At 39.8% G+C, this 14,610-nt stretch overlaps 3 protein-coding genes across 9 annotated transcripts in view; all 3 read right to left on the bottom strand.

Annotated features, from left to right (window-relative positions):
- Positions 1 to 14,610, bottom strand: part of pmt (phosphoethanolamine methyltransferase) — a 50,160-nt gene that overhangs the window by 34,530 nt on the left and 1,020 nt on the right. The window lies entirely within an intron of this gene.
- On the bottom strand, positions 8,892 to 12,336 carry LOC307033055 (G2/M phase-specific E3 ubiquitin-protein ligase-like; the record flags this gene model as incomplete). Its single annotated transcript, XM_079671327.1, has 11 exons — positions 8,892 to 9,062; positions 9,966 to 10,110; positions 10,269 to 10,372; positions 10,534 to 10,696; positions 10,786 to 10,882; positions 11,066 to 11,271; positions 11,529 to 11,600; positions 11,705 to 11,778; positions 11,885 to 11,938; positions 12,029 to 12,079; positions 12,160 to 12,336. The coding sequence occupies 11 exons, from the start codon at positions 12,334 to 12,336 to the stop codon at positions 8,892 to 8,894; spliced, it is 1,314 nt and encodes a 437-aa protein (XP_079527453.1).
- LOC307033617 (uncharacterized protein) lies at positions 12,306 to 14,550 on the bottom strand. The gene is made up of 6 exons (XM_079672152.1): positions 14,528 to 14,550; positions 13,914 to 13,989; positions 13,371 to 13,566; positions 12,987 to 13,188; positions 12,709 to 12,784; positions 12,306 to 12,440 (listed from the first exon to the last, which is right to left on the bottom strand). The coding sequence occupies exons 1-6, from the start codon at positions 14,543 to 14,545 to the stop codon at positions 12,421 to 12,423; spliced, it is 588 nt and encodes a 195-aa protein (XP_079528278.1). The 5' UTR covers positions 14,546 to 14,550; the 3' UTR covers positions 12,306 to 12,420.

Raw genomic sequence — 14,610 nt, 5'->3', positions numbered from 1 at the left:
AGCTTTAAAATAATCATTTTATTTCCATGTGTTATAAGACTTAGTTGCATAGTGAGCTGTTATCAAAGCTTTCAAAATCTGGATTCTAGATGTAGGTACAAGGAAAAACATGAACACAATGTGATAACACCATGAGGAGAAATATATTATTCTGGTGGCATCACTGTATGCCGGCGGTACTTTATCATTATTCCACTGCCCTCACGGCACATCCCCATTAGTGAACATCTCTAAAAAGGCACACACACGGGTCAAGGACAGTTATTTATATCATGAGCTGCATCCAATTATGTCAACTGTGAACCTGAAACTGTCTGAAGCTAATGGGCTTCCATCTGCATGAAATAAAGCTTGATAAATATCAAAGATTGCGGACAGACAAGAGATGAGACAGCTTAATATACAGGGGATCATTTAGATGGAGATTGCTGTTTTGGAGCATGGATTAGATATGCGTGGATCAAAGTGTCAGCATGGTTCACTTGACAAAATTACCAAGCTGTGTTTACTTTTGATTATGATCTCTCCCCAGAGTATAAATTATTTTGAGAGTCTAGATAAATCAATCATAGTTTAGTCACTAAAGCTGTGTTTATGAGCTTGTTGGCTTCACAAGTCCAAAAAAGGGGACCACCTCCCTTTTCTTTGTTGTACTGCTGTAAAAAACAACTTCCCTGCACTAAACCTCCGATGTCAGTCAGCACTGATTCTCCACATCAGTGTCTCAAGGGGAATTCATGCATCAGAAAGAGTTTCTTCACAACTGTCTGTGCATTTCTGACAGTTTAATTTGGCTGTCTGTGTAAAAGCCATTTCTACAAAAGGTGGTTCAATGTTCTGTCACAGTCTATCTGCAAAGATGTACAGAAACATGCACAACTACTGGCATCCCCAATCTTTTTCTCCAAACATCAATTGTTAGATGTACTGAAACCACAACCTCCGGCCTCTCAGAGAGAAAAGAGTATTTTCTTAATCCATTAACCTGAGAAAGTAGCTGTAGGGATGATGGAGAGCTCCTCCGAGACACTTTCCCCTCTGGCTGAAGCAAAACCTCTTCTGGATGGTTTCATCCAAATCGAAGCACTCAATCTTAAGGACAGCTTGGTCAAAAGCGATGCAGCACACTGACTGTACTCTAAGCGCAGGGTCACCTATAAGTGCTTTAGATAAAGATTTACAGAAAGGAGGTGTCAGAATGATGTGGAACTTATACGTTTTTATTATATATTTTTCAGAAATCTTGTACAAAACAATAGAGCCCATAAAAACGTAATGCAGGTTACAATTATAAAAGTGCCAGATTTACTGTCAAAATCTGTAGGCTTTTAACGTTTTTAAACTGTCCAAGAATACAGACTACTTTAGCCCAATAGGCTCCTTATTTAGCCATACATTTTGTCACAGATTTTGTAACTGGCTGGTTTTTAAATCAGCTGTACCTATAGTGTACCAGCAACCCCAAAGGCTCCATTAATGATACAGCTGTTGACCTTTAAAGTACTCTTTTACACGTAAGCTAGTTAGCCCGACATTCTTACACTCCCTTACGGTTTTCTCAAGTGTATTTTGGTTTTGGAAACACTACAAGTCGACACCACTGGAGCTATGATTGGATTACTGTTCATGGTGAGGGGTTTAGCTAAAGGTCAAGGGAATAGACAATTACCCCCCCCCCCCCCCCCTACATGTATCACCCATCCATGTAACACCATTCTTACAGTTTGTCCCAAAACTGTTCATCAATGTGTCAGCAACGGCGACAATATCTCTATGCAACTTACACCCTGTCATATCCATAAGAAAAGATGGAGGGGTATAGATTTTTAGCTGAGATCTCTCCAAAGCACCTGGACATATCTCTCTCTTTCAGTAGCACCTTCAAGCCTCCAGGGCCAGTTGATTGATTCCACCCTCAGAGATTAATCTAGATATTGACGGTATGTGGTGTGAGCGTAAAAGTGTGTCTGGGTGTTTCAGTCAGAGAGAGAGACAGAGAGAGAGACAGTGTCAGAGTGTCTGATAGAGACGGAGCCGGTGGGCCGGGTGATCTACTGCCTGTTTAGATCCTCATTTCCCAGAGTTCATAGCTCTCTTCCATCAACCCACAGGCAGGGAGCCAAGCCTTTGCTCTCCTCACCGGTGGTCTAATTCATTCTCACTTAGGAAAGGTAAAGGCTGCCTCAACAGGTCCAAAGGCAACTCATTTTTATTATCTCTCTTTTATCTGTGTGTTCTCTGTATTTCTTATATTTGATCTATGGTGTGTAGATTGTATGATGCTGCTCTTTTTATATGTTTTATGCTGCTTGTGCACAGCGGAAAAAATACAAAAATTAGCCTCTTGCTGAACACTTACTTCAAGCAAAAGGTTAAATAGGCAAAAGTGTAGCCAAGGGAAGACAACAACCTCATTAAAAGACAAGTCCACCCACGTGCAAGCAGGCGTAAATAGACACAGAAAACACATGCAGGATTGTGAACACTTGCACTCCAACACGCTATTAAAACGCTATTCGAAAGCAGATCAGCCTCCAAATCAGTGAGATTTAAATAACTCCCCCCCAAAGCAGATGGTAATAAAATGAGGCTTTTCTTGGATTGCACTCCACTGTGGGCAGGTGGGTGCAGCTGCAGCAGGTGTGGATTGGTGATACAGGGCAAGGGACTCGATGCAGATTTGCAGTTCATTATTTCCAGCTGTGTATTTGTAGCTCTGACAGACCTTCACTGAAACGGCACCTCGCTGACAAACACAGATGGCCGCACGAAGCTGAAGACAAACCTGGCTAGATTGTATGTAGGCCTACTACTGTGATGGCAATAGTATTGATGAGCCATTTTAATGTTGGATAGAAAACCCTGGCGTGTTCTAAAATGGTTGACCCCAGACTTGAATTAAGTAACATCAGTTATGCATCAGAATAAGGTAGTGATTAAATATGACATGGTGGCTTTGTATTAACCTGCCAAGAATTGTTAGTACATTTTATTATGTTGTTGATGAGTTTAGAGGTAATGCTATCAAACTTAATGCTGTGGACATAAAAACTGAGTCAGTTTGGGAGGGTATCAGGCTATATGCAGTAGGGCCTGGCTCATTTCGTGGCATCGGCAGGCAGTGGCAAGTACTTCCGGCATCTGCCACAGAGGCCGCTACTCCGTGGTATCTATGGCAAGTATATGCCAAAGATGTGGTATCTGTGGCAAGTATATGCCACAGATGCCACAACTTGCCGTGGCAAGTATATGCCACAACTTGCCGTGGCAAGTATATGCCACAACTTGCCGTGGCAAGTATATGCCACAACTTGCCGAGGCAAGTAAATGCCACAAGTTAAGAGAAGGTTTATGGTAGCTGCCACTCGCCTTCCGAGTATTTCTCTTTACTAGTAACAATACACCTGGTTATCGTAGCAAGCAGTGGAAACTCCCCTCAAGAAGCGACAATTGCCAAGGGCTTGCGTTGCAACGCTCACTTGCTAATATTTCTTTTTTTATTACAATATAGGCCTATGTTTAGCCTACTATCATAGATATAGCACGTTTGTTTATTTTAGCAAACCACGTAGGCTATTCCAAGTAAAATTGAATATAAATGATAATTTATTATCTTTTTGAAAAATAGAGATCGCACATCAGTCCTGTGTACAGATCAGTCCGATAAAGTCATGCCTAAACAGCGACATTTTACACGATAAATACGATTTTAAATATCAGCATTTGCCACGGAAGGCGAGTGGCAGCTACCGTAAAACTTCTCTTAACTCTGGCATCTTGTGGCAACTCCCGTTCAGCATGCGCAAATGCCACGGCAAGTTGTGGCATATACTTGCCACGGCAAGTTGTGGCATCTCCCACAGAGTAGTGGCCTCTGTGGGAGATGCCACAAATGCCAAGGCACATGCCACGGCGAGTAGTGGCAACACTCATTGTGTTCTAGTATGATAAATAAAATAACATTGTACCTTGAAAATCAATGCATTCGTTCATTTGACACGTTGGTGGTTTTAGGTAGGCTATACAGCGACCCCTGGCGGTTCTAGTGTGAAGTAAAAGTAGAAGTAGCCAACCTAAATGTTGGAATACTCTGTTACAAGTAAAAGTCATGCATTAAAATGTTACTCAAGTAAAAGCGCAAAATGATTAGCATAACAATATACTTAAAGTGCATATTACATGTTTTCATTATAATGACTGATAAATACGGGTTTAAATATCAGCATTTGCCACGGAAGGCGAGTGGCAGCTACCGTAAACCTTCTCTTAACTCTTAACTTGTGGCATTTACTTGCCACGGCAAGTTGTGGCATATATAAGTTGTGGCATATATAAGTTGTGGCATTTACTTGCCACGGCAAGTTGTGGCATCTGTGGCATATATATGGCATCAAATCTCCGTCATAGATCGCGAGGGCATATGAGATCCACGCGAGCACAAGTCAAGCAGCCGCGGACATATATTATTTTCGCGAGCACTAAAACGGCACTCGCGCGAGAGCAATATTGAAGCCTGCAGGGGAGAAACATGCCTTGAGCATGTGCAGCCTTGAGCATGTGCAGCATCTACATGAGCTCTCCTTGGTCTCCTGCGCTCTCGCGAGCAATTCCTGCTCTTCTGCTCGTGAAACTCTGGCCTGCTCTCGCGCGCGGAGAAATGTTAGGAAGTGGGCGTACCGTGTCCCAGTAACGCCAAATCTAATTGGTTACACCCCTCCTCTTTTATGATTGGCCGTTGTCTGGATTTAAACCTAAACCAGGAAGTCCCTACAACCTCTAACGTGATGAAATATGGCTGTGGAAACGTCTAACGTAAGTTACTTTACTTTACTAATGATTGTTTTTAATAAAAGGCATGCTTCTGTATTCTGTGGTTATTCCACAAGAGCAGTCCTTACTTATAAATAGATTGAGTTTTTTAGATAATACATTTTTATACATATTTTTCAAAAGTATTCAAACAATTCTATTATAAAGATAAGAACCAATTAACTTTTCCGGTCTTGACATATGATAATATAAATTGTAGCTTTCAAAAACAGAATTTGGAATTAATCATTTTGATTACTTTAGCAAAATATTTTATTCACAAATGTCGCTTTTTCCAAATTTCCCCAGTTTTTATTGCCTTTCTCAAATAAATAATACTATACAAAAAAAGTATAAAATGATGCAAATGTAAAAAAGCCCAAGAATTTTGCAAGTTTCTTGGCACTTTCATTTCTGAATGACCTCTTTTTTTTCTGTTCAAATGCCCTCAGCTTATTTTTTGGAATGTTTATGATGATGTTTATGTGCCTTATTCTGTATTTGACATAATTGTTTCAATAAAGATTTACCACATTTCTTAAAAATATAATTAAATAGTATTTAATACTTTATTTTTCTTCACAGCATATTCTGAAACGGCAGATCCTGGAGAGACTCCTGTCGAAGTTTGAGCTTGCACTCATTCGAGCACCACTTGACCTGGATTTCCTGGAGTTTGCATGTCGCCAGGAGCTGTACCTCCTGCAAGCACTTTCGAGACATGTTGACATACCGCAAGGAATAATCCAAGCTCTTCAAGAGCTGTTTGGACTACTTAGGCAATATTTAGATTCATTAGCCCCAAATACAGCAGTGGGATCAGTTATTGGTCTAAGAGGACGCCCTAAGTTTGAAATTGAGAGGCAGCAGTTGGTTGAGATGTTGGGGACAAACCTATCGGTGCCTTGCATTGCTAAGCTGCTAGGTGTTTCTTCCAGCACAGTCTTTAGAAGGATGAGAGAGTTTGGCTTATCTGTTTCAGATATGTATAGCTCCATCAGTGATGAGGAGTTGGATAACGTGGTCATATCCATCAAGAATGACATGCCCACTGCTGGATACCGAATGGTCAAAGGACGGTTGTTATCCATTGGTCTACGTGTACAATGGATAAGAATGGCTGCCTCAATGCATCGAGTGGATTCCATAGGCATCCTCTCCAGACTGGCTAGTCTGGGCTGTGTTGTGAGGAGAACATATTCAGTGCGAGGGCCTCTGTCGCTTGTGCACGTGGATACCAACCACAAATTGATACGGTAGTGGTATTTATATTTCGCTAAGTGATTTAAGAAATAATCTCTTTGTAATGTCCCAGTTTTGGAGAATCAGTGTTTCAATTCCAGAGTGCTATAACAGTTTGTTCTTTGGTTTTCCAGTTATAACATTGTCTTATTTGGTGGAGTGGACGGGTATTCGAGAAAGGTAAAACTGCATTTCACTTCAGTAGACACACATTAAACAAACATGTATTTTTTGTACGAGTTTACGACTAGCTACTTAAAACCACAAAAGAGGTCCCAACGCTGTGTCCTGGCTTTGCTTAAGGAATTTGGTCCAAATGGAGAAAGTGTATGGACTAAAAAGGAAGCAGCAAAGTCAAAGTAGATATAAAGGAGATTTTGTGCATTGCCTACTTTTGCTGCACAAGTATTATGAGTCAGTATACTGTATGTCAGTATTGTTTGCTTATTTCTATTGCAACAGGAATTCTTTAATCTCTGCCTTTTTCCCCCTATAATACAGTTTAACAGAATGTCGCCTAGTTATTGTGTGTAATTGCCCTATTCTTAAATATTCTCTGCTTTTCTGCAGGTAATGTACTTGGGTGCTTCGACCAAGAACCATGCGTCAACAGCCTATGGCTTCTTCTTAGAGGCGACACAAAGACATGGAGTGCCTTTAAGGTGAATTCACAGAAAAAAGCACTCTTTGGAGAACTAGATCAATACTGTGACACTTTTGGATGAGTATTTTCTTTGACATTCCTTTACTCAACTGTGTACATTTCAGGGTCAGAGGATACCAAGGAGTAGAAAACGTACAGATCGCAGGATTCATGTTTTCGGTTCGCAGCACCGACAGTGGAAGCTTCATCTCTGGTAAAAGTGTTCATAACCAGAGGTAAATTGCAGCATCTTTAGTAACTCAATTAGTGAGGTGAACTTATCTGATGTGCAGACCAAGCACCTTGCACTTAACCCATGCTAGGCCAGCATGAAAATAGATCACTTGAACTGGTTTTCCCTAAACCATGTATTTTCATCCATAGGATTGAGCGTCTTTGGCGTGATGTACGAGTCATTGTCATCAACAAGTACTCTGCGATACTGCTTTCCCTCGAAGAGGATGGTCTGCTTGACATCTCATCAACAGACGACCTCTTCTGTGTGCACTACATCATTCTTCCCCGACTTCAGATGGACTTGGGGATTTTTACAGAAGGCTGGAACCATCATCCACTCAGCACTGAACGGAACCAATGTCCAGAGCAGTTATGGCAACTTGGACTGATGCAGACAAACATTGATCAGCCGGAGAGCCCAGAGGTATTGATCTCCTTTCAGTATTACATTACATGTCACTTGTTAGACGCTTTTATCCAAAGCGACTTACATACTCAGTACTGTGGGCAATCCCACGATAGTAATTACTTACCATTTACTTTGTGTAATATACATTGTCAAAAGATTACTTTCTTTCCCTACTCTTGGCATGACCATTTTCTGGGCATTTTATTCAGTTTGTGTTATTTTAACTGCAAAAATAAAAAACTATTACTTGATGTCATTGTTCCACATTGTTTATAAGACATTTATTTCACCAAAGTGTTCAAAACCTCTGTTATGGTTATTAGGAGCCAGATGTTGACTGGGAAATTGCTGCTGACCACGATGGAGAAGAAGAGGATGCAGGGATTGTCGTCCCCGAATTCGACTGCCCTTTGAGTCCAGAAGACACAACTGAACTTCAATCAGTATTTCAGCAAATTGACCCAAACACTCCGGTCAAGGAACTGTACTTACTCTTCCGTGAGTATGTAGCTGAAAGATGTGGCTCTTAAGAAATACAGCTCCCTTGAATGACACAGATGAGGTCAAAGTAAAATTCCTGTGTTCAAAGTGTTACTTAAGTACCAAGAGTAAAATAAGTCATGATGCCGATTTCAGGATAGAGTAAAGTTACTTGGCACAACTGGTGACTGGGTTTTTATTCCATTAAATTGAAACAATTTACACAAAATACAGCTCAAAACTATAATGGTTCCCCAACTTCACCATTTGTTTCCAAAACATTTTGACTAGAACAGTATGTCACTTGAAAGTTTGACTGTATTCTCATCTTGAACAAATGAAAACAAATAAATAAAGTGCAATAAAGACTGTCTAACCCTAACCCAGAAAACATCGATTCTATGACTCTTAAGAGCGGCTAAACTCCCTGCTATTCATAACAGCCTGTGTTATGATGCTCAGGAACTCTGGATATGAGCCGAGGTGCCTTGTCGGAAAGGTAATGGAGTTGGAGCATGCATTCACTACGGGAAAGCATACCGTGTGTGTACCATAGCGCACGCTGCAATCATGATCGAACTCAATTAAGATTTTAAACATCTCTCTCTCTGTTGAGGTGATGGGGACGTGTGCCTGCCCCGTAAGCCATTGAAGGAAGCAACCAACAGTGATCTTGGGTTTTTCCTTCATCTCCTCTTCATCTTTTGCCGCTTCACCTGTAGACTCTGTCTCTCTTGAGTCTCTTTCATCACTCTCTGTTATCTTCACAGGGGTCCCCCTCTCTTCAACCACAAAGCTCTTTTCTTCCTCTAAAAACAAGTTGAAAATGAATACAAAGAAATGCATATATTCACCTAAGCAATGTCAATAAATATGGCTATTGTTTTTAAATAGTTTTTTTATGTGGATATTTTGAAGAAGAAAACCTCATTAGCCAGTCCTGCTTTAGTTATCATTGTTTCATTGCAACCATCATGATGCAAAGTTGTGTTTAAAATGAGACATGTAAACATGAATAAAAAGGGTATGCAAAGCTGTCATTGAGTTGCCCGTCGTAATTGGGGGTAAAATTCAAGAACAAATACGTTTATAAAATGTCAGGGCAGTAGTATCACCTTTTTCTTCAATGTGTTTGATGAAGTCCTGTAAAAAGTTAACAATCTTTGATTCCCTCTGGCGTCGCAGCGAGCCCAGCTCGCTGAAGACTGGAGATATGGCTCCCATCAGGAATTCAGCATCCGGCTTGGAGAGAGGAAAAAACAAAATGATGTATGCTCAAAGTTGGATGAGCTTAACCCTTTAATTGCCAGACCAAGAAAAAAAACGATGGAAAAATAATTTGTTTGCATTTTTTTATCAAATGGCACACACATAGCACATTTACAAAAAAAAAAGGTATCAATATTGATATTGATATAAAAAGTAATGTTAAGTGTTTTTCATAATAAAAAAAAAAACGTGCTCATCTTACTGTAGATGCTGAATTGGCCTAACAGGAAACCACTGGCCTAACAGCAAATGTCTATATCCTGTGTTGGCCTAACTTGCTCATCTGTGTGCAACTTTGGGCTGTATGCCATGCATGAAAGCTGCTGTATAAATTATTATCACTCTTTCACTCTGAGACTCATAAGGCAGTATAGATGTAGTAATAATGTAATATAAGATGTAGTAATATTACCATGAATCTATCTATTTACCATATTTTATTGGAAAACATCTCTGAAACTCTGAAAAAGTTATATTGCTAGTTTAGTTTGTTAAAACTTTTTTTGTGCATCAAGTTATCTAATTATGTTCAGTCAATGCTCTGACATTAAAATATGTCAAAAATGATATGGTTACCTTACAAAAGTTGACCGAAAAGAGTGATTTCTTCAGCAGTGATTTTTTAGCATGCCAACTTTCTCAGTGGAAAGCTGAATGGCTTTCTGTTCTAACCACAGTGACATCTAGAGGTTGTTTTGTGCATAACATGTCAACCAAATGGTAGAGATGGCTGAATCAGGTAGAGTTAAACTTTTAAAACATTTTTTCAACAGGATATCAAGACACAAAATGTGCTCTACCAAATGGTGGCGCTGGCTGTTAAAGGGTTAAGGTTTGAAATTCAGTGGTAAAATCAGCTAGAGACATAATACTGACCTTTTCATGAAGGCCAGCGACGAACAGATCCCTGAAATGCTGTCGTTGTTGTACTATCATCTCACACAAGCCATACAGCTTCATGCCTGAGCATATCTGCTGCAGCATTGGTAGAGTGCGGACCGATGAGTGCAAGATAATTGCCCTATAATTCAGTAACAGATAACAGCAATAATATAAAATCATACATAAAAAAGGGAAAGAGTGACTGCACACTCAATATGAAGTATGAGTGTAAAGGAATAATTGATTGGTTTTAAACATGGGTTGTTATGGGTTAAATCACTTAGCATATGTACATACTTTATTATGTCTTCCTTCCTCTCCCACGTTGCAGGACCACTGTACCCGCATGCTGTTATCCGATCCAGAAGGTCGTACATAGCTTCAGGTTCAGCTATCTCAACCTTTGCAATTAGAAAAACAGTATCACACAGTAAGTCATGGGAGCCTTAACTTATTTTAAGAATTAGAAAATATTCACACTACAAAGAGGTGTGTGTGTCAACCATACTAAAACAAACATCATATTATATGAAGGAGTATCTGAGGAGAAGACAAAGATTACCTCTTCCATAAGCTGGCTGAGCTCTGGATCAGTCACATCTTCCTTGGAAATGGAATCTCTATCAATCTCCCCAGTGGATATGTATCCATAGCACCACTCTCTGAAAAAGTTAGGTGGAGGACCACCTTGCACTATACTGACTGCCATAATCTCTCCAGCTGTCCTGCATTAACAAAGTTTAATCAATGCATAAACATTATTAATAAATGAAATAAACATTGAAAAGACATTGCAGAACACAATTCTACATACTTGAAATGCTCTTTGTGGTAGTCAGTAATTGAGTACTTGGGGGTTTTCCCTGTACTCCCTCCCTGAAAAAACTTCCTTTCAACACCTGCCATCATTTCTATGATTGAAAGGAAAAGTGGATCAATACATTGATAATCTCAATTAGACCACTGTATATGTTAAAGAACAGCACGCGTCATGCAAAGCCCTTAACCTGTGCAAGCACAGAAATTGCATGCAACCAGAGAACCGCCACACACTGAGGAATATTTTCATTTATTATAAGGAGGTAAACATATACCTGTTAAGAATTCTTTCCGGAGAGCCCCATGGTCAATTCCAGACTCTCCAATGAAAGACACTCGGAGGTTTTTTTTGGGAGAAGACCTCTTCTGACGTCTCCACTGCCCTAAACCCCTTTCAAACATGTCCTCCCTAGTGACACTAACATTAAAGAGTGTCGTTGTGTCCACTCGTCCACTAAGTGTTTCGATGGCTTCAGCAAGACTTGAAGGAAACAATTAGAAGTTGATTAGACAACTGGATCCAAAACGTTTTCCCTTAAGAGACCCCTTTTGTATCATTGAGTGAACTGACGACCCCTGACTGATGTAAAGTGGCGTCTTTTAAATGATATTCAAGGCATAACAATAACAATGCAGGGCAACTGATGAACAGTACAATTAACACAAATAGTGAACACAATAACTGCAGGACGTTTTTGTTTAAAATAAGCAATTACAGGTACATTTTAAGCATATTACCTTTTCTCTCGCCCTGTCAGTTCTTCACTGGCATGTTCTTCCAAATCGATAATTTGTGTCGAGTGCAATGTACTGATGAAATATTTCAATGGGGCATGCCTTAATCATGGTTTACAATATCTAACACTGAAAGAAAAAAGTATATAAAGAATGTGCATAATAGGAGAAAAAAAAACCTTTCTCTACAAGTGCTGGCATGTATTTCAACCAAATACTCAGGAAATAACTCTGAGCACAATGGACAGGCCACCTTTAAAAATACAGAAAAGCAGAGCAAATATTCAAGTGAATTACTGGGACGCAGAAACCTTCATCATCTGCAATAATGTAATTGATAAATAATGCCCTGATTTTACCTTAATATAGATTTTAGAACAGGAGGTCCTACACGGGAGCACACTTGGAGAAGCCTATAATAAAAATGTAGAAAGACTGCCAATTAATGACACATACAATGAAAATTGTTTAGAAACAAACACCTACAATATTAGTGAGCTTACATTCCCAGGATTGCTTGTAGCTGGAGACTCATCTAAATCTGGGTCCAGATCCTGAAAATCGTAACCAGTTAAAAAAGCTGTCGATTCAGGATGATAATGATCCTGCATAGTAATTTGTGGAATAACATTACCGGTTCCAGATCCATGCGGTCAGAACAGCTGCTTGGTTCACACTCTTGTGCATGTAAAGCCAACAGCTGGACAGGCATGCTTAGATGACACGTGGCACATCTGGCTTTTGGCATATTTTTGAACTCCTTCGATGAGTAGGACAAGGGGGAGGTGTCCAAAGTGTCCTGGATGGGCATTATATAGAGACAGCCTTTTCCACCTAAAGCTTAGGCAAGGTAGGCCCCCGTGTAACCCTCTGCCTCAGGTGCCAAAACACTTAATTACCGCTGACCTGATCCTCCTATGTGGGAATACAAACAAGTTGATGTTATTTAATGCACAGAATGTTCTAAGGGAGGCAGTTGATTTTAACAAGATGCACACTTGCAGTGTTAGGCTTTCTCATGGATTGCTAAAAACAAGAGGGTAGGTAAATATGCAAACCATCAAGGGCATTAATGAGCTATTATAAGAGCAGCTATTGTAGGAGAAGATAGAAGGTATAAATAGGATTTAACTGCGGAAATACTAGACCACAGTTGAATTTAATAAGGGAGATTGTATCTTACCAGCAGCTTTATGTAGCGTCCAGGCCCCTTCAAATGGTACCATTTTGGAATATGATTCCATAAGTATATATGATATCTATGTGGGAAGAGCAAAACAAGTGTGCAGTTAGAACTATAACCCTCCACACATGTCACCACTGTTGAATCTGATTTGTGACCAGTAGTACTTCAGTGGATTGGGAAACTACAGTAATACATAAAAAATGTCCCGAAATTGGGATCAATAAAGTGCTTCTTAATTATCTTGATTCCTTCCCTTATTATTTGTTCTATCTTACCTGGGAGTGGTCAGCATTTTCGGGGATATTGAGAGTCCTCCTGCCAAGTCCAGCCTGGAGAAGGACCATTTCATCCGATGACTTTGGTGTTCTTTCTGTGCTCTTATTGATCAGAAAGAACTGGATTGGGGTTGACCTAACAGCCCTTCTTTTGGGAGATGGGGTATAGCTTCTACCCGATTTGAATAGGCCGGGGAAAGCCCTGAGGAGTTGAAAACAATGTGTAAGAGAGGCATTTAAGAAGCTGTTATACAATATATTCATTCTGAACAATCTGAAGAGCGTTAATTTCTATAAAAAAATACCCTGAATTATAGTCAATTGCCGAGTTATTACAATGGCAATTCAGTTCAGAACTATCTTTATTTCCTAACGGATCCAAACCTGGTCATATTTTGGTCCACTGTATTTCCTGCTGTAGAAGGAAAGCCAGGGGTCCTTTGTTGCTTCTGCCCCTGGACTGCCTGACGCTGCCTTGTCCCAGCCTGCTGCCTGTTGCCAAGACCAGACTGCTGCTGTCCCTGTATAGTAGGCTGTCTGTTGCCCACCTCCACCTGCTCTCCCTGAACCTGTACTTCATCTGTGAACACAATTTAAAGATGTCTATGATTCCCTAGAATCTAAATAAACTGAGTACTAAATACGTAAAGTAGTTAGAATATATAAAGGCTTCATTAATTAAACATTACCCAGATAGTCACAAGCCCTGAAAATAAATAGAAGAAGAACAAGAAGAAGATGAACCTTTAATTATCCCCCATGGGGAAATTCAGTTTTTCACTCTGGTTTTAATATAGGTTGGTAAAACTGTCACTGAAACACCTCGGCGTGCTTCCGCCGGCCAAGACTGCAGCTGTAATTTTTTGTAAACGACTGACCATTAGATGAATCTGTGAAGACAAGTGATCTCCCCCTAGTTTCACTTACGATTTTGAGAAGTTGGTTCAGCCAAGGCACTTCTCAGCAACTCAACGACACGCCTGGCAGCATTTTGTAACTCTATCTGTTAAAATAGATAGCATTTTTAATTTAATCATTTATTTCAATAGGGACAATGCACATAAATGAACACTTTAGACAAATAACGCTTCAAGTGTAAATGGATCATGTCTTCCTATACTGTCTATACTGTCTTGCTGTTTTTAAATTATTGTCTTGTTGTTGCGCACTGGCACTTTGACTTTGAGTCGATGTAATTTCGCTGTACTTGTTACAATGACAAATAAAGTATCTATCTATGCATCTATCTATCTATCTATCTATCTATCTATCCAAAACAGACACAAACAAGCAATAGTCAAATTGATTGTCAAAATCACAATGCAAAGACATGTCGTCTTGTTTATCCAGATCTGCTAACAGTTAACTTTAGCTAACTTTTATTATTGCGGGCAGACAGCTGTGTCACTTTCTTCTTATACCGTGGCTTGTAAATAAAGCAATGTCAATATCTTAAATGCCCGTCAAGCAGATAAAATTATAGTTATGTTAAACCATTGTTTTCTATATGCATAGCTAAAAGTACCGGGTTTTGTACGTACCTCCTTGTCGTCAGCCATTCTTCTTCTGCGGGGCTTTCCCGCTCCGATATCCCTCTTCATTTGAAAACGGCCACTCATAAAAA

The sequence above is a fragment of the Notothenia rossii genome (genome assembly GCF_949606895.1).
Source record: "Notothenia rossii genome assembly, chromosome: 3".
Taxonomy (NCBI): Eukaryota; Metazoa; Chordata; class Actinopteri; order Perciformes; family Nototheniidae; genus Notothenia; species Notothenia rossii.
This window is presented reverse-complemented; position numbering and strand designations above follow the sequence as displayed.